The sequence below is a fragment of the Rosa rugosa genome, chromosome 5, assembly GCF_958449725.1.
Source record: "Rosa rugosa chromosome 5, drRosRugo1.1, whole genome shotgun sequence".
Lineage (NCBI taxonomy): Eukaryota > Viridiplantae > Streptophyta > Magnoliopsida > Rosales > Rosaceae > Rosa > Rosa rugosa.
Genome location: NC_084824.1, coordinates 17,397,016 through 17,415,668, shown reverse-complemented (window position 1 = coordinate 17,415,668; position 18,653 = coordinate 17,397,016). Strand labels below are relative to the sequence as shown.

General features: G+C 39.4%; 1 protein-coding gene across 1 annotated transcript in view; it reads left to right on the top strand.

Moving 5' to 3' along the window:
- The window catches only part of LOC133710096 (uncharacterized), a 39,100-nt gene extending 22,699 nt beyond the window's left edge, over positions 1 to 16,401 (top strand). Inside the window, 9 exon segments of the mRNA XM_062136081.1 lie at positions 12,072 to 12,115; positions 13,617 to 13,836; positions 13,838 to 13,945; positions 14,405 to 14,511; positions 14,608 to 14,695; positions 14,789 to 15,087; positions 15,166 to 15,310; positions 15,312 to 15,344; positions 15,579 to 16,401. Coding sequence (XP_061992065.1) covers positions 12,072 to 12,115; positions 13,617 to 13,836; positions 13,838 to 13,945; positions 14,405 to 14,511; positions 14,608 to 14,695; positions 14,789 to 15,087; positions 15,166 to 15,310; positions 15,312 to 15,344; positions 15,579 to 16,280 — 1,746 coding nt within the window. The 3' untranslated portion in view covers positions 16,281 to 16,401.
- Positions 16,402 to 18,653: the final 2,252 nt, after the last annotated feature.

The following is an 18,653-nucleotide window of genomic DNA, read 5'->3' as shown; positions in this document are numbered from 1 at the left end:
AAACAATCCAGACGGAGGTGGTATAACCGTCTAAGTGAATATTTAATCAGGATGGGATATGTGAATAATAAACTATGCCCATGCGTGTTTATTAAGGAAACAAGTTCCTAGTTTAGAATTGTGGCGGTCTATGTCAATGACATGAATTTGATCGATACTCCTGAAGAGATCAAGGAAACCGCAAAGCACCTGAAGTTGGAATTTGAGATGAAAGGCCTTGGGAGAACAAATTATTGTCTCGACCTGGAGCCCGAGCACAGTGCAGATGAAATTTTGGTCCATCAACCAAATTACATCCAGAAGATGTTAAGATGCTTTAATGAGGATAAAAGCAAGCACACCCATGGTCGTCTGAAGTCTAGAGAGAACCGTATCGTCCTGCAGATGATAACGAAGAGATATTGGTACCAGAAGTCTCATATCTAAGTGCAATAGGCGCATTATTGTACTTGGCTCAATGCCCTAGATAGGACATCTCATTCGATGTGAACTTGTTAGCTAGATATAGCTCTGCGCCAACACGCCGCCACTGGAATGGCATGAAAGACATTTTCCCGCTACCTTAGAGGTACAACGGATATGGGCTTATTCTATCCCTACGCATCAAGGAATGGATCAAACCCCCTTGATCCTCAGAATGATGCTCGCCTTGTTGGATATGCTGATATAGACTATCTATCAGACCCGCACAAGGCACGTTCCCAAACTGGTTATGTCTTTACCATTGGGAATACTGCAATTTCTTGGAGGTCTACGAAATAGACACTTGTTGCTACCTCTTCGAATCATGCTGAGATACTAGCTCTTCAAGAAGCAGTATGTGAATGTACATGGCTAAGAGCCGTTACAAAGCATGTTCGAAGCACATGTGGACTGCATTCCACCACTGATGAACCAACCATTATCTACGAGGATAATGCTGCTTACATAGAGCAGATGAAGACGGGTTTCATCAAAGGAGACAACACCAAACATATTGCACCGAAGTTCTTCTTCAATCAGCAACAACAGGAGAATCAGAAGATTGAAGTCAAGCAGATTCGATCTGAAGATAATCGTGCAGACCTCTTTACCAAGTCACTACCAAAGTCTACATTCCAGAAGCATGTTCAAGGTATTGGTCTACGTAAACTATCTGAATTACCTAACATGTAATTTTCAGGGGGAGTCGAAATCAGGGGGAGTATCCCGAAGCATATACACTTGACCATCGTGTACTCTTTTCGTCCTTCGTCCAGGGTTATTTTGTCCCACTGGGTTTTGTTACCTGGCAAGGTTTTAACGAGGCACATCTTTAGAATGGTCACCCCACTTATACTACATCCTGAAGATGCTTTGATTTGACATATATGCATTTGCTCATCTTTTCCCTTCGACCACGGGTTTCTCCCACTGGGTTTACCGGGCAAGGTTTTGGTGTAGCAAATCTAAATGCATCCCTCTCGTAGACATACTACCTACTTATGATGCTAATAAGAAGACTCCACTTATCTCCGAAGCTGTGATATTACTACTCCACACTCATACGCGTTGTGCTCTTTTTCTCCTTCGACCAAGGTTGTTTTTGTAATACCCTGGAAAATCCAAATTAAATTCTGTGGATTTTTAGAAATGATTTCACGATAGTGGGAGCGAGTACGAGGCTCGGAGGAATTGTGGAATTAGTTCGAACGATTAATTTTCGAAAAACGAACGTTATTTAGGGGGTCTCAAAAAGTGACTTTTTATACATTGGGAATTTGGGAAAACTTCCTTCATGAAAGTTGTAGAGGACATTAAACCGAGTGCGTGCATATGTGGTACGTAAAAATCGGAGTTCGTATGCGAAAGTTATAAGCAAAATATGAAAGTTACTGTTTATGGTAGATTGGTATAAATTTGAAATGTTACTGTAGCCAGGTAACTTTTCTTTCTTTTCTAAATCCTTCCCCCGTGCTCTCTCAGTCTCTCTCTTCTGCAACTCTCTCTTTCTCTCTTCTGCAACCTCCTCTTTCACCACCTCTAGACCACCAAATGGCGAGCTGCGAGCATCGATAGACTCGTCTCTTCCTCCTTATCACGCATGTGGGAGTTGTTTACGACGATTTGGCCGGAAATGTGGAGATCGAAGCCAACATTTTTACTGTAGCAAATTAGTCAACGCCGATTTCCGGCCACCTCCAGTCATAAACCCAGGTCCATTAGAAGCGCCTTAAGCCGCTCTTCATGCTCGCCAAGTCTCATAACCCAGATCGAAGCATGGAGGAAGAAAGCATAATTGGAAAATTTCACTGTACATCGGAGTGCTTAATTGTTCGGCTACTTCAAGGTATTTTCTGACTTTGTCACAGTTGAGAAAGTGATTGGAAATGTTGAGATGATGCTGTGGATGAAATTTGGTGGCCAGAGGAGGTGGTTGACCGCCGCGTTGACCGCCGTTGACCGCCCACTGACCGCCGCTTGTGGCGGCGTATTCGACCATATTTTGAGTTTTTATTATCTAGGTGATGATCTACGCATCCTTACGAGCGTTTTGATATATTACAAGGTCATTTTAGAAAACGTTGATAAATAGTGAATTTATGTTTTGACGTTACTATTTAACGTTTTTACGTTTTATCTTCGGTTTACGATCTGTGAGGATCTGACCATCGGTTTTACTTCAAATTTGGATATGATGATCTTATGACTGTCCCAGTGGCTTTGTGTGGTCATGGGCGAAGATCCGACCGTTGGATCTTCGTATAAATGTAAAACAATGATTCGGAAGGCGATTCGTGAGAATCCGACCGTCAGATTTTCGTATAATTTTATGGAGATGTTTGTTAGAGTGATTCAAGAAGATCTGACCATTGGATCTTTGTGATAATTTTGGAGGATGATCCTAAGGGCGATCCGTGAGGATCCGACCGTTGGATCATCGTATAATTAGGATCCGACCGTTGGATCATCGTATAAATTCGATCTGACCGTTGGATCATCATTAAATTAGAATCCGACCGTTGGATTTCCGTATATGTGTTGTTTATGAATGATTGCTAAGTTAAGATCGTATCTGACTAGGTGATTGACGGTTTGAGTTGGTGGACGATTGTGGATCGTATTTTGAGCTGAATTGAAGACGCAGCGGGATTATCGAGGTGAGTAAACCTCACGTGGTTCATATTACGAACCCAATACAATTAATTGCTTATTTTGTTGCAATCATATGAACTATTGTTGGTATTACTAGACATTCCTGTGTGAATGTCTGTATATATATTATTACGTGAAATAATATGTATTGTTGGAGTTGTGTTGAGTTTATTGTTGAGAAACAATATATTGTGAGAGGTATTGAGTTTATTGTTGAGAAACAATATATTGTGAGAGGTGTTGAGTTTTATTGTTGAGGAACAATAAATTGTTGTGATCTGTGGAGATCACTAGGTCACGAGGTGACCATGGCATCTATTAGTGAATCACGCTCTCGTACCGGGCTGGTGGTTATTAATAGTATTAAATCGTAATCACGTCTGTGGCCGGACGAGTGGTTACGTTCAGTTAGAGCTCTAGTCTGTCTGCCAAATGTGGAGTGACCTTATGAGTGAAATTGAGAGTAACTCATAAGTGTCAATATATATATGGTAACCTTATGAGGGAAATTGAGAGTAACTCATAAGGGTCTATATATATATATGAGTCTGTCTACCAAATGTTGGGAAATCTTATGAGCGAATTTGAGAGTAACTCATAAGTGTCTATATATATATATGAGAGTGAGGGATCTTATGAGCTAAATTGAGAGTAACTCATAAGTGTCTACATATATATATGAGAGTGAGTGATCTTATGAGCTAAATTGAGAGTAACTCATAAGTGTCTATATATATATATGAGAGTGAGAAAGTAACGTGGGTTTGTGGTAGTCTTGAAATCTAATAAATCAACAGTTCTTTCTTGTTTACTCATACTGGCTGTAAAAAGCTTACCGGGTTTTGTGTTGTTGCAACTCCCGGTACACTATTCAAATTGTGTAGCGGGTAATCCTACAGGACAGGAGAACCAGGACGGTGATCGTGCGGTTAGAGCAATTGTTAGAGTTTTACAACAATTGTAAGTTGTGAGGTGTGTTATGCTCATTTGAGCTTTATAATATATTGTGAGATTGAATTGTAATAATGAACTCGAAGTTTCGAGATTTGGTTTTTTTGTGATTGTAATTATTCAGGTTTCGGATTTGAATTTATCATTCAAAATCCGGGGCGTGACAGTTTGGTATCAGAGCGTAAGGTGCATATTTGGTGATGTGTCAATACCTTCCGAGTGATGGCCCGTCTGCAGCGGATCCCCATCGTGTGCTCTTTGGTATTGGCTAAGTCATTGGGTATGCGTGAGTGTTGGGAGTTGTTTAGGCCGCTAGGTCGTTTAGGGAACGTGAATACATTCCCTATAGTATTGACTTGGTTAATATGAATTTGTATTTGACTTATACTGTGTTTTAAGTGTTATACAAGTATTAGCCAAGCATACTATACTCCTTAGGTGATGGATATTCGAAGGGGTTGTACTTAGAACCTTACAGTTGTCTTGTAGGTTCGTATGAGAATAAGTTCAGTGGCCGCGAGTTACAATCCTTGAGGAATAGGAACCTCTTGATTCAACTCTGTTAAGTCAACGAGGATTGTTTTATGGAAATGAGGTTCTTTTGATTGTTGAAGTGTTTGGTTGAAGGCATGGTCTGGACCTATGCTCGTCTGTAATGTGGATACGAGTATTAATCGATGGTAATTTTGCCTTTTTAAGTTGGATATACTAATGTTCTTGAATAGATTCTTGACTCATGTGGAGTTGTGAGTAGTGTTGCGGTTAGGGAAGGAATTATTGCGGTTACTTCTTCCTTGTGCTTGTAAGTTGTTAAGCAGGGTTTAAGGTGCGAGACAAGAATTTTATTTTGTGCTCGATGGTTAGAGAGGAGAGACCATTGTTTTGGGTTGTCGTTGAGTACTATAATTCCTTCAGAATCAGGATTGTTGGTAGAATTGGAATTAGTAGTAGTTTTGGTGATTCTGAATTTGAATTGAGTTCGCGATATGTGTCTTATATACGTGGTTGATGTTACTTGCATCATTTTGGAACGATACGTTACGATTCACAAGGAAAACTGGATTTGAAATTTATTCATTTGAACACCATGGGTTGATGACCTGACCGTGACTTGTGAATATAGTTTGTTCAAGTGAATGAAATTGAATTTTGTGGCCTTTGTGTGGTGAACTAGTTTTCTTAAGTTTTGGATCGTAGTATGGAGATGGGCTGCAGTGAATGTGAAGTTGTTGTGTGTTTTAAGTTTAAGTAGGCGGGACACTTAAAGTTTTGCAATGGAGTTGATTTTGGTGTAATTAATTGGGAGAGTTAGAATCAGTTCTTGTGAATGATGTTGGATGAGAGTGTGTGCCTTTGGTGATTGATCTTAGGTGATATAGTTAAACGCAATTTCGGATATTGATTTTAGTGACTTTGTTAGGTATATCCATAGTGGTTCAAGTGAATTACTATGTGATATGGAGTTTGATTCGGTTTCTAAATCGTAAATTCATAGGGTATGAATTGTGGTAAGTTTAATGGAGCAATTAATAGAGGAAATGGTTGAGATTTTATAAGATTTGTATGGGTAACTCTAAGGATGTGGGTTTTTCCTAGCTAACTCAGGATGTGTTTAGCTTTATTAAACCCTAATTCTAACGACGAAATTGTTTGTGTTTGGTTTGACTCAGAGGATACTAGCTAGACCTCGATGCGACTTATTTGATTGTTGGATTCTTTTTGAGTGATTGTTTTTATTGCATCATTATGAAAGATGTGTGCAGTAGAGTTGTTTATGGTTTTGAAAATAGTATTGGGTGACCAAGGTTCGATCCTTGGTGCTGTTGTTGGTTTAACAAAAAGAAAAGAAAACATGCACACCATCTTATTGATTTTATATTACAAAAAAAAAAAAAAAAAAAACGAGGACTATGCTATACTAAGCCTAGTCAGCAGCTCCGGATGGATTTAGGCTGAGCTCAAGAGAAACGTTTGAGCCACTGTGGTAACCGCCTGAGCCACCAGAATAGTAACCAAAAGCGCTACCTTCCTCGGAAGTAGCCTTCAGGTTACCAAAGACGTCCTCGCCGTGCACGGGGAACAGAGGAAGAGTTTGAACCTCCTGGTGATCTCCTCCTCGTTGTTGCAGGGATGTTTGTCCTCCTGTTGTGCCAAAAGAGTTGTACTAGTATTAGTGTTGAAGTGTGAGGAAGAATATGAAACAGAATTTAAATCAAGAAATCCTTCATTACCAGTAGAATAGGTGGAACCAAAGTTGAGATCAATGGATCTACCATCATCAGTAGAACTAGTGGACCCAAAATTGATGTCAATGGATCCACCAGCTGGCCCAAAATTGATGTCGATGGATCCACCAGCACCAGTAGAACCAGTGGACCCAAAATTGAGATCAATGGATCTACCAGTACCAAGAGAACTAGTTCTCATGGGCACTGGAGCAGCCTGATTACACCTATTCATCTGCTTCTCTCGAGCCCTGACGTTCTGGAACCAAAAGTAAATGTTCTTACCCTCAACATACCCATACTGGTTCAGCTGGAGACAGATCTCGTGAATCTGCTCTGTAGTTGGGCACTTAAATCCCTTGACATAGTAAAGATCCTTGAGGATTCTTATTTGTTCTGGAGTAGGAATCCACCTGGTACGGCTTCGCCAGAAATCCATGTTGGCACTACTTCCAGCTGCTTGGGTGTTTCCTCCCTCCTCTGTTGGTTGCTGTTGTTGTGGTTCCATTTGTTGCGGGGTTTGGAGCTCCATTAGTTGCAGAGTTCGTGGCTCTTGGGTCATGGGGTGAGAGGATGTGGAAATCGAGGAATACATGGTTTAGTGTTTGAGGGAGATTTTGTTAGAAGGATTGGAGTTGTTGAACTGGTGATTGGAGATCTGAGATTCTCAGAGGAAAGATGAGATCGAATCTTCAAATGGAAGAAAAGATCTGAGAAAGAAGGATTGAAGATTTGGAGGAAAAGATTGAAGATCTGAAAGTTCAGAGGAAAGATGGGATTGAATCAACTAGATGGGAGAGAAGATCAGAAGAGAAGGATTGAGATTGATGAAGAAAGGATTTGAGTTTCGAGAGGAAGGCTGCAGAGTTTGAGAGAGAATGGCTGGGGAAAATTTCTTTTCTTTGGTGTGAACAGTTTTTCTCCAGGATGCACCTATTTATAGAACGAGGTGAGCAGATCTCCACCGTTGGATGGACGATCTCTGAGATTCAATCCACGCGTTGGATTAAAGTCGCCCCGAAACCCGGAAAAGCTGTTGGCGCGTGGAGAGCGTGTAAGGGGACCGAGGGAATCTCGAGGCGCTGTGGCAGACAGCTGTAGCCGAAAGCAGATTTGACTGCCGTAAATCACGGAAGGGATAAGCCGTGACACAAGTGGGCCGTACTTGGGCCTGTCTCGGATCAAGGCATCACTGTAGCTGTGGGTGGAGGCCTGATGGGCCGAGTTTCAGAAACAGTTTTGGACATGATGGGCCGAGTTTCTGAAACAGTTTTGGATGAGTTGGGCCGGATTTCTGTAACAGTTTTGGATACGTTGGGCTGGGTTTCTGCAACAGTCTTGGATGTTTTGGGCCGAATTGTTTAAACAGTTGAAACAGTTGGTTTAAATAAAAGGATTTGTATGGATAATAACGTGAGCAGCCGTGCTCGAGTGGTTGAGTGTACAGTTCGTGTACAAGAGGTCTGAGGTTCGAACCTCGCCTCTCGTTTATTTTTATTATGTTCGTTATGACATAATAAGTATAAAATTTGTACACATTATATTAAGCACAGCTTGTGCTCTAGTGGTTGGGGGACAAAGGTTTCGTGCGGCAGGTTGAGGTTTCGAACCTTGCCTTCCCCGTTATTTTATTTATGTCGCTTATGACATAATAAATATAACACGTGAGCATATATTAATGAAGGCAGCTCTTGCTTCAGTGGTTGGGAGCCAAACCTTCGTGTTCGAGGTCGGGAGTTCGAACCTTACCTCTTACAAATATTTTTGGATCTCGTATATGCTTGATATACGGACGTGTATACGGTATGTACGGTATACATACGTATATACGGTCTGTACGGTATGTATACGTATATACAGTTGTACAGTATGCATACGTATATACGGTCTGTACGGTATACATACGTATATACAGTTGTACGGTATGCATACGTATATACGGTCTGTACGGTATGCATACGTATATACGGTATGTACAATTTCATACCGTAGCCGAGCTGGAAGTTGGTGGGCCGATTGGTAGGCCCAAATAGTAAGCCCAATTGTTCGGCCCGATTGGTAGGCCCAATTGTTCGGCCCGAATGGTAGGCCCAAATGGTAGGCCCAAATGTTAAGCCCAATCGTTCGGCCCGAATAGTAGGCCCAAATGTTAAACCCAAAGTGGTTTGGGCCGGTTCGAAATGTGGATGGTTCGGTTTCTTCGGCTCAATTGGCCAGCCTTAATGCTTAGCCCAAGGATTGAGCAAGCCCAAGTCATCATCACTGGGTCACATGTTTTATTGGCGTGCTTTGGAGAATGATTTGTTTTGAGTGATGCTAATTGAGTAGCGAAACGCTTTGTGGGAGTGTTTACTGTGCTTGTATGCCAGTACAGGGTGAAGATCTATGTGAGGATCTATGAGATAATCTCTGTGAAGATCTAAGTAATGATCTATGTGATGATCCATGTGATGATTTTGTGTAATTGATGTGGAGTGATGTTGAGCAGTTGTGTTGTGAGTTTAAGTTTGTGATGAAAGGATTTAGTGGCCATAGGAATGTATTTTTATACAAGGGTTGAGGCTTTGTAGATTACTACAGCTTTGGGAAAGATGGAGATTCGATGGTTAGGTCAACCTTAATCGAGAGGAATTGACTTACGCTCAAATTTCGGGACGAAATTTCTTTAAGGAGGGTAGACTGTAATACCCTGGAAAATCCAAATTAAATTCTGTGGATTTTTAGAAATGATTTCACGATAGTGGGAGCGAGTACGAGGCTCGGAGGAATTGTGGAATTAGTTCGAACGATTAATTTTCGAAAAACGAACGTTATTTAGGGGGTCTCAAAAAGTGACTTTTTATACATTGGGAATTTGGGAAAACTTCCTTCATGAAAGTTGTAGAGGACATTAAACCGAGTGCGTGCATATGTGGTACGTAAAAATCGGAGTTCGTATGCGAAAGTTATAAGCAAAATATGAAAGTTACTGTTTATGGTAGATTGGTATAAATTTGAAATGTTACTGTAGCCAGGTAACTTTTCTTTCTTTTCTAAATCCTTCCCCCGTGCTCTCTCAGTCTCTCTCTTCTGCAACTCTCTCTTTCTCTCTTCTGCAACCTCCTCTTTCACCACCTCTAGACCACCAAATGGCGAGCTGCGAGCATCGATAGACTCGTCTCTTCCTCCTTATCACGCATGTGGGAGTTGTTTACGACGATTTGGCCGGAAATGTGGAGATCGAAGCCAACATTTTTACTGTAGCAAATTAGTCAACGCCGATTTCCGGCCACCTCCAGTCATAAACCCAGGTCCATTAGAAGCGCCTTAAGCCGCTCTTCATGCTCGCCAAGTCTCATAACCCAGATCGAAGCATGGAGGAAGAAAGCATAATTGGAAAATTTCACTGTACATCGGAGTGCTTAATTGTTCGGCTACTTCAAGGTATTTTCTGACTTTGTCACAGTTGAGAAAGTGATTGGAAATGTTGAGATGATGCTGTGGATGAAATTTGGTGGCCAGAGGAGGTGGTTGACCGCCGCGTTGACCGCCGTTGACCGCCCACTGACCGCCGCTTGTGGCGGCGTATTCGACCATATTTTGAGTTTTTATTATCTAGGTGATGATCTACGCATCCTTACGAGCGTTTTGATATATTACAAGGTCATTTTAGAAAACGTTGATAAATAGTGAATTTATGTTTTGACGTTACTATTTAACGTTTTTACGTTTTATCTTCGGTTTACGATCTGTGAGGATCTGACCATCGGTTTTACTTCAAATTTGGATATGATGATCTTATGACTGTCCCAGTGGCTTTGTGTGGTCATGGGCGAAGATCCGACCGTTGGATCTTCGTATAAATGTAAAACAATGATTCGGAAGGCGATTCGTGAGAATCCGACCGTCAGATTTTCGTATAATTTTATGGAGATGTTTGTTAGAGTGATTCAAGAAGATCTGACCATTGGATCTTTGTGATAATTTTGGAGGATGATCCTAAGGGCGATCCGTGAGGATCCGACCGTTGGATCATCGTATAATTAGGATCCGACCGTTGGATCATCGTATAAATTCGATCTGACCGTTGGATCATCATTAAATTAGAATCCGACCGTTGGATTTCCGTATATGTGTTGTTTATGAATGATTGCTAAGTTAAGATCGTATCTGACTAGGTGATTGACGGTTTGAGTTGGTGGACGATTGTGGATCGTATTTTGAGCTGAATTGAAGACGCAGCGGGATTATCGAGGTGAGTAAACCTCACGTGGTTCATATTACGAACCCAATACAATTAATTGCTTATTTTGTTGCAATCATATGAACTATTGTTGGTATTACTAGACATTCCTGTGTGAATGTCTGTATATATATTATTACGTGAAATAATATGTATTGTTGGAGTTGTGTTGAGTTTATTGTTGAGAAACAATATATTGTGAGAGGTATTGAGTTTATTGTTGAGAAACAATATATTGTGAGAGGTGTTGAGTTTTATTGTTGAGGAACAATAAATTGTTGTGATCTGTGGAGATCACTAGGTCACGAGGTGACCATGGCATCTATTAGTGAATCACGCTCTCGTACCGGGCTGGTGGTTATTAATAGTATTAAATCGTAATCACGTCTGTGGCCGGACGAGTGGTTACGTTCAGTTAGAGCTCTAGTCTGTCTGCCAAATGTGGAGTGACCTTATGAGTGAAATTGAGAGTAACTCATAAGTGTCAATATATATATGGTAACCTTATGAGGGAAATTGAGAGTAACTCATAAGGGTCTATATATATATATGAGTCTGTCTACCAAATGTTGGGAAATCTTATGAGCGAATTTGAGAGTAACTCATAAGTGTCTATATATATATATGAGAGTGAGGGATCTTATGAGCTAAATTGAGAGTAACTCATAAGTGTCTACATATATATATGAGAGTGAGTGATCTTATGAGCTAAATTGAGAGTAACTCATAAGTGTCTATATATATATATGAGAGTGAGAAAGTAACGTGGGTTTGTGGTAGTCTTGAAATCTAATAAATCAACAGTTCTTTCTTGTTTACTCATACTGGCTGTAAAAAGCTTACCGGGTTTTGTGTTGTTGCAACTCCCGGTACACTATTCAAATTGTGTAGCGGGTAATCCTACAGGACAGGAGAACCAGGACGGTGATCGTGCGGTTAGAGCAATTGTTAGAGTTTTACAACAATTGTAAGTTGTGAGGTGTGTTATGCTCATTTGAGCTTTATAATATATTGTGAGATTGAATTGTAATAATGAACTCGAAGTTTCGAGATTTGGTTTTTTTGTGATTGTAATTATTCAGGTTTCGGATTTGAATTTATCATTCAAAATCCGGGGCGTGACAGTTTTTTTCCCACAGGGTTTTTATTACTTGGCAAGGTTTTTGATGAGACAACTTAGAAGCGCACAACCCATGCAACACTATTGACATGAAATATCCAAGGGGGAGTGTTGTAAATCATTATGGCTATATCATGTAAATAGATATAGGGTAAATCATTATGTTGTTATAGGCTTACCCTTTCCATGTTTTATGGATGACTTTAGGAATCCTTGTTTTATGGAGGACTTTAGGGGTCCTTGTTTTATGGAGGACTTTAGGCTACATGTTCCCTATCTTCCACTATATGTAGTCCATTTCTCATCCATGTTATGAGGAGAAAAACAGAAAATACTACACTTATTATCTGCATCTAAACTCTCTCTCTCTCAAGTTCTTAGAAGCAAAGCTCTCTCCATTTTCTGAAACACTTTCTATGTTAGTTTTACAACAGATAAGTATATATCCAAGGAGTCAAATACAACCCGAAAAGGTGGCTTCTTGATGTGCTCATATTTTCCTATATTTCTTTGCCTCTTAATCTTAGTATTTATGCTTAGCCCTCCTTATTTCGAGTCATTTATGTTGTTATAGTGTTTTTGTAGGTTTGTCTCATAAAGAGAAGAAAAGAAGCTAAAATAAGCTAACTAAGATTGAAACATGCTCTGCAATCTCAAGTTCCAGAATCTGTCTGTGCAGAACATTCAACTTCGCCGAATTACTGAGAAATGCTCGGATCGAATCAGACAATGAGCCTTATATGCATGGAAAGCTGCGGATGTCTATTTTCTGTAGAATTTTACGGATCTCGATTTCGATACTTATGGAGAAAGTTATGATTATTTGAGTGAAGATAGGTCGGACAGGAAATCTGCTCGGGAATTTACAACCATTCGTGGAGAACTCAAGTTCCGTAGCATAAGATCGTCAATCCTAATGTTTCAAAGAAGTTAATTCAGATGAAGATTCATTGATGAACTTATTCCTACTTCTACAAGAGATATTTCAAGGTTTTCCCATTCCAAATGAAAAAAGGAATCTAAACCCAAGTTTTACAAGGAAACATGAAGCCAAAGATGAGCAGAAATCTTCCCTATATAAGGGAGCACGAATTTTACATGAAGGAGAGTCTCGAGAGCACAATGTAGACGCCTAAGGAGCAGAGACGACTCATCCATCTTTCCCCTTCTTTTTCCCTTCCATTCTTTTTATGTTTTTTTTTTATGGTTTTCTTAGTTATCTTTTGTTAAACCTTTTCTAGGGTTAGGATGATGTCTTATCATGATTGTTTATGCACTTTGATGTTTTATTGATGGATTTATAGTTTCTTTATGATGAATGCTTAATCACTATTTGAATTGATGCTTTATGTTTAAGTTCTTTGATTGATCACCTTAGGGCTTTGCATATAGTAATTGGAAGACAAATTTGAAGCAGAGATGCAATATAATTTGATTAGCTTCTTGTGATTAAGTGTGGTAAATTACATTATTACTTGAGAAAGACTAATGGTTTGCTTGATTCCCTTATTTTCTAAAGCGTAATGAGTCTTGCATGTTAAATTTATACCTGAGAAGGATAAACTGCATAGTTAGGATATAAGATCTTTACCCGAGAGGGAGAGCATCATACACTTAAGGAAAACTATGGTCTAGAGTACCTGAGAATGACTTAGATACGAGAATTATCATCTAGAGAAACAAAAGAATCGTTAATTGCATTGAAACATAAATAGGATTGTTAGTGGTTGATTCCGAAACCCTAGGTTTTATCGTTATTTGTTTCTTTCTTTCTTTCTTTAATTTTCACATTATTTGTTTAGTCAAAAACATTAAAACCATATCTTCTTTAGTTTGATTGTTTATGTGTTTTTGTGTTTGGATTAATTGAGTTTGGATTTAAATTGATTATCAATCCTCAATTAGAACGACCTCGTACTTGCACACTATACTAACGACGATTCGTGCGCTTGCGAGTTTTAATTAAAATTTCACAACACTTCTTTACGCCACCTATAAGTGGGAGTAGAATGGGCAAGAGAGCCATAACCATGTCCAAGTCTTTGTCAAAAGTAGTAACAGCAGTCTATACAATTGGGTCTTTGGTTATTATTTGTCCATCTGCTGATATGAGCACCACCATTCCACTACTATATACCATCATCACTTCTGGGAATTCTGATCCAAAAGTCAATAAACTAGCAGGCTCTATATATAGGATCTCTAAAGCAGACAGCACCTTCTTTGTACATTCCAGCATGGTTGACTATGGGGAAGATTTGCCTTACAGATGAAAAAATTGCAAAGACGTATATTAATCCTCTCTTTGTGCAGGTTTGGTCTTGGACTTGGCATTTATCATGTTTGTTAGTGAAAATCACTCTCCTATATTGATTTCCTCTCCAGTTACAAATATTCAAAACTAATCTACAGTTACACAATCAGTTTTGATTGTGGAGAGGAAATCAATATAGGAGAGTGATTTTCTCTAACAATGTTCACTTTTATAAATGTTTTTCATACGCATTGTCACTGCACTTGACAAAATGGTCCACAAAACTTTCACACATTGGACCAGCTTTGCAAATGTTTTTCATATAATACTCACCTTAAGGATTAGAGTATCAAATCCAAAGTTAAAATTGGAAAATAAAAAATCAAAGATCATTAAGAGGAAGCTAGTTTTACATCTGTGACACTTGCATGTCAGCCGGTTCAAATTTATTTATTTATTTGTTCTTTAAATACTTTGCTTCTTGTGTCTAGTTACTATTTGAGTTCCTAATCTTTCAGGATTTTTATAGGAATTAACTTGAAAAGAGTGATTGTGCAGCCCTTCGCAACAATCTGGTAGTTGTGATGGCAGATTTTTGCATTCGTCATACTTCTTTAGTTGATAGGTAAGAATAGTAATACTGTAATTTAGAACGAAGAATCAAGGTGAATTATACTCTTTGCTTTATAAGTTTCTAAATAGCTTCTGTCAATGTCAACAGTTATATACCAAGGATCACAAAATGCCTCCGTGATCCATGCGAACTTGTAAGAAGGCAGACATTTATACTGCTCTCAAGATTGTTGCAGGTATATGTTGGTCTAACACGATACATTTCCATTTTGATGTTCAAACCAGGCAGACAACTAATTCTATCTTTCAATCTAATCTATCATTTTCAGAGGGATTATGTGAAGTGGAGAGGAGTTCTTTTCCTGAGATTTCTCTTGTCACTTGTTGATGAGTCAGAAAAGATAAAGCAGCTCGCCACCTTTCTTTTCAGCAATATCTTGAAAGGTTACAAGCTTTTCTCTTGCTATCGCATTTAATATTGTGAAGTTGGTTTTTGTCTTCGATATGTGACCGTGAATCTTTTTTTTTTTTTTGTAGAAGCAATTTTTGTTCTGAATGACTGCCGTGCCCACAAGGGACATACTGGTGCTCAGGGTTCACGAGCAGAGAGCCGCCTTTTTTCCATTAGGTAGGTGTGTCTACCGTGAAAGGTTAAGCAGCTTTGCAAATGGGACCAGCTTTTATATCTAGTTTATCGTGTCTCCAGGGGAAATGATGAAGCTTCGAGGTCTAGAAGAATGTACATCTATGTTTCTTTGCTGAAACAAATGGCTCCAGAGCACTTATTGCAAACGTTTGTAAAGTTATGTACAGAGATCCTTGCTGCAGCATCTGATGGCATGCTCAATATAGATCGATGATATTACTGGGCAGGCTGTTCTGCAGGTAATTTGCCTCATGATGTTCACAAATACCGTATTGTTTCTGTCTGTTTGCAGAACTACTGTCCATTAAATTGACAAGTTTGTGTACCCTATAGAACTTATTTTTAGATATCTGTGCCTTTCATTCATATTTCTTTTTCAGTGTTTATAGCATGTTTCTTGGCTAGTTATTTTTGAGTTTCTGTTTGCTACTTGCCTTATTGAAATATGTTATTCATGATTGTACGTGTTGCAGGATGCTTTCCAAATTATTGCCTGCAAAGAAATCCGAATACCATCCAACCGTGGGTTATCATCTGACACTGGAGATATTGATGAAGAAGGTGGTGATAATGGTGGAGCAGCTGCTAAGGGAAGGGCAATAACTCAAGCACTCAAAAAGGGCCTCATCCAAAGCACAATACCCATCTTTATAGAGCTGAAGCGGCTATTGGAAAGCAAAAACAGCCCCCTTGTAGGCTCCCTCATGGAATGCCTCCGCATCATCCTCAAGGATTACAAAAATGAGATCGAAGACATATTAGTTGCTGATAAGCAGCTCCAGAAAGAGCTGATATATGACATGCAGAAGTATGAAAAGGCAAAGGTCAAGTCTACAGCTGCCGAGACTGTTGCCAACCATCAAAGAACAGTTAGCTTCAACTCTCCCGGTATATCCAAGATTGCAAGCGTGAGACAGGCGCATAACAAATCCATTGGCAGATTGCAAGGCGACGTGAGATTAGCTTCGGCAATGGGAGATGTAGCTGCTGAAGCCATAGCAAGGTCAGTGCTCAAGGACATGAACAAGGGGAGACAGACACCACCTCTCAGCTCTTTAAGCGTGCCTAAGCTCAAGACCTGCGAGGGAGGGCAGAGCTCTCGAAGTGGTGTGCCCTTGGATGTATTGGAATCTGTAAGAAGAAGACAGAATTTTGACTTTGTTGAGGAGAACTAAAATAAAGCCGGAAACAGAAAAAAGTTTCCTAGCTTCACCGTGAAACAAGCTGATTTTGTATGCTTGTTTGGTGTTTATTTACACCGTAATATAAATATAAACTAAGATCTGATTGATTAATAACTCATATATAACACATAATTATCACTTTGAATCTGTAAGGAGACAGAATTTTGACTTTGTTGATGAGAACTAAAATAAACTCGGAAACAGAAAAAGGTTTCCTACTTCATTTTTTTTTTTTTTTGACTTTGTCAAGGGGAACCCAAAGGCTTCCTAGGCCCAAGATAAACCCCTTCGGCGCATGTGAAATGCTCCAACTGTGCATTGCAGCACAGTGCCTGGCCACTTTGACAGCTTCGGGGTTCGAACCTAGGTTGGGGAGCACACCCAACTAGGCAAGAACCACTAGGCCACTTGCAGTGGTTTAGGTTTCCTACTTCATGAAACAAGCTGATTTTGTGTACTAGCTTGTTCATTAATTTACACCTTAATGTTAATATAAACTAAGATCTGATTGATTAATAACTCATATAACACATAATTATCACTTTATACCTTTTGATTATCAATTTTTAACAATGTTCTAAAGTTGCTAGGTGGTAGACGGGCGGTGGGGAGAGACCTAATATTTATTGCTTAGGCGGCTGCCTAGTTTTTGACCAATACATAGGAATCATCAGTCATGAAGGAGGTTCCAGTGGTGATTATGTCATATGTAAACATACTGAATTGGATTAACAAGTAAATATTGTTAATAGTTCTTGTTGAATTATGCTCACTTTCTTTTGGTCTTTATTTTGTTACATTTGAGGTTAATGTCATTAATATTACGATACATGTGCCTGGAGGAAGGAGCTCAGACGTTCATCATAGCCATTGGGCTCGAATTTTAGACGACAGAAGAACATTCCTTCCCTGAGATTGCGGGAGCGGATTACAGTTATTTTGTCTCTAAACCCTAAATCAAGGACTGAAAAATTGAAAATATCCCTGAAATTTAAGGCAACTCCAACCATTGGCTCTATTTGGGGGTGCTATTCTCATTTTAGCACCCCCTTGTTGCGCTATTCATATAATACTCAATTCTCATCTCCAACAATGAGGTGCTATATGGGGGTAGTGAAAATCATTCCTGATTAAAATATAATATGAGTATAATGTTGATAAATATTATATTAAAAATATGTTAATTTAATTAAATATTTGGTGTGAGGAAATAGAAAAGAATGGGTTGATATTTATAGAATTTCCTACAATTTACTGTTCCAACGGGTATATTTTTTTCCCTCAATTTTCCGGTAATTTTTTAATTTTTTTTTGGAACAAAAAGGAAATAATAACCCTTCATTTAATAAGAGCCGTTGATAAGTTTTTTTTTTCCCTCAAATCTGAGCCATCACATTGAAAATAGATAAGTTTGAGTAAAAAATAAAATAATAATAAAGGCACATCGGACCATCCATATTCAAAATGGAGCGATCTCAGCCGTGGATTATGTGACCGTTGCGTGTCCCAACGGTCGGCAGCAGACAAACCCAGCCTTGCGGGGCCCACTGGAGCAGACCACTGCAGCTGCTTTTTCTCTCTCCAGTGCAATTGGGCGTGTCTTCCTCCTCCCCCGTTCTCCCTTCTGCGCGTGCTGCCCACCGAACTCCTCCAGCGCGTCCCTGTCGATGTTGGGCTGGGTAAGCAGAAAGTGTGGTCCCGGGCCACTGTGCCGAGTCTTGGTCTTGGAATTGTCTCAAATATGAGACTACAAATGAGCCCAAGTCTCATATTTATAGGACCAGAGCCACCAAAAACCCATGGTTGGAGAAGTAAAGTCTTATAATTGGCAAAAATTTTGTTTGGCACCCAATGGTTGGAGTTGCCCTTAGGCGATATTTTCGTTTTTTTAGGATCTCGATATATTTTTGACTTACCAAGATAATATCATAAGAAATTTTTGAAATTTCTGATATTTCAGTTGCAATGACTTTAAAAACCAAAGCTAGTCTGCCACTACCTCCGAGTCTACGTATTGACTTCTATTCTTACAATATTGGTGGAGCTATGCATAGATCACCCTGAGCTAGAGCACACAGTATCAATTTATTTACATTCCAAGCTCGGAGCCATAAAGATTGAAAGGGGCTGTATACATGATTTTAGCCCCCTCCATCCGGGGATACAGCTCACAGTATCCAATTATTAAGTAAAAAGAATGGAAGTAGGCTAAACGTAAAGAGTAACACAATCATCCTAAAACACTAGCCCGTACTCGCAGTGATCAAGTTGAAATCAGAACGGTCTTTCACATTTCTCATCCAAAAAAAAAGAAAAAAAAAAAACAAGTGGAGGGGTTAAATTCATGTATTTTAATGCAATAAA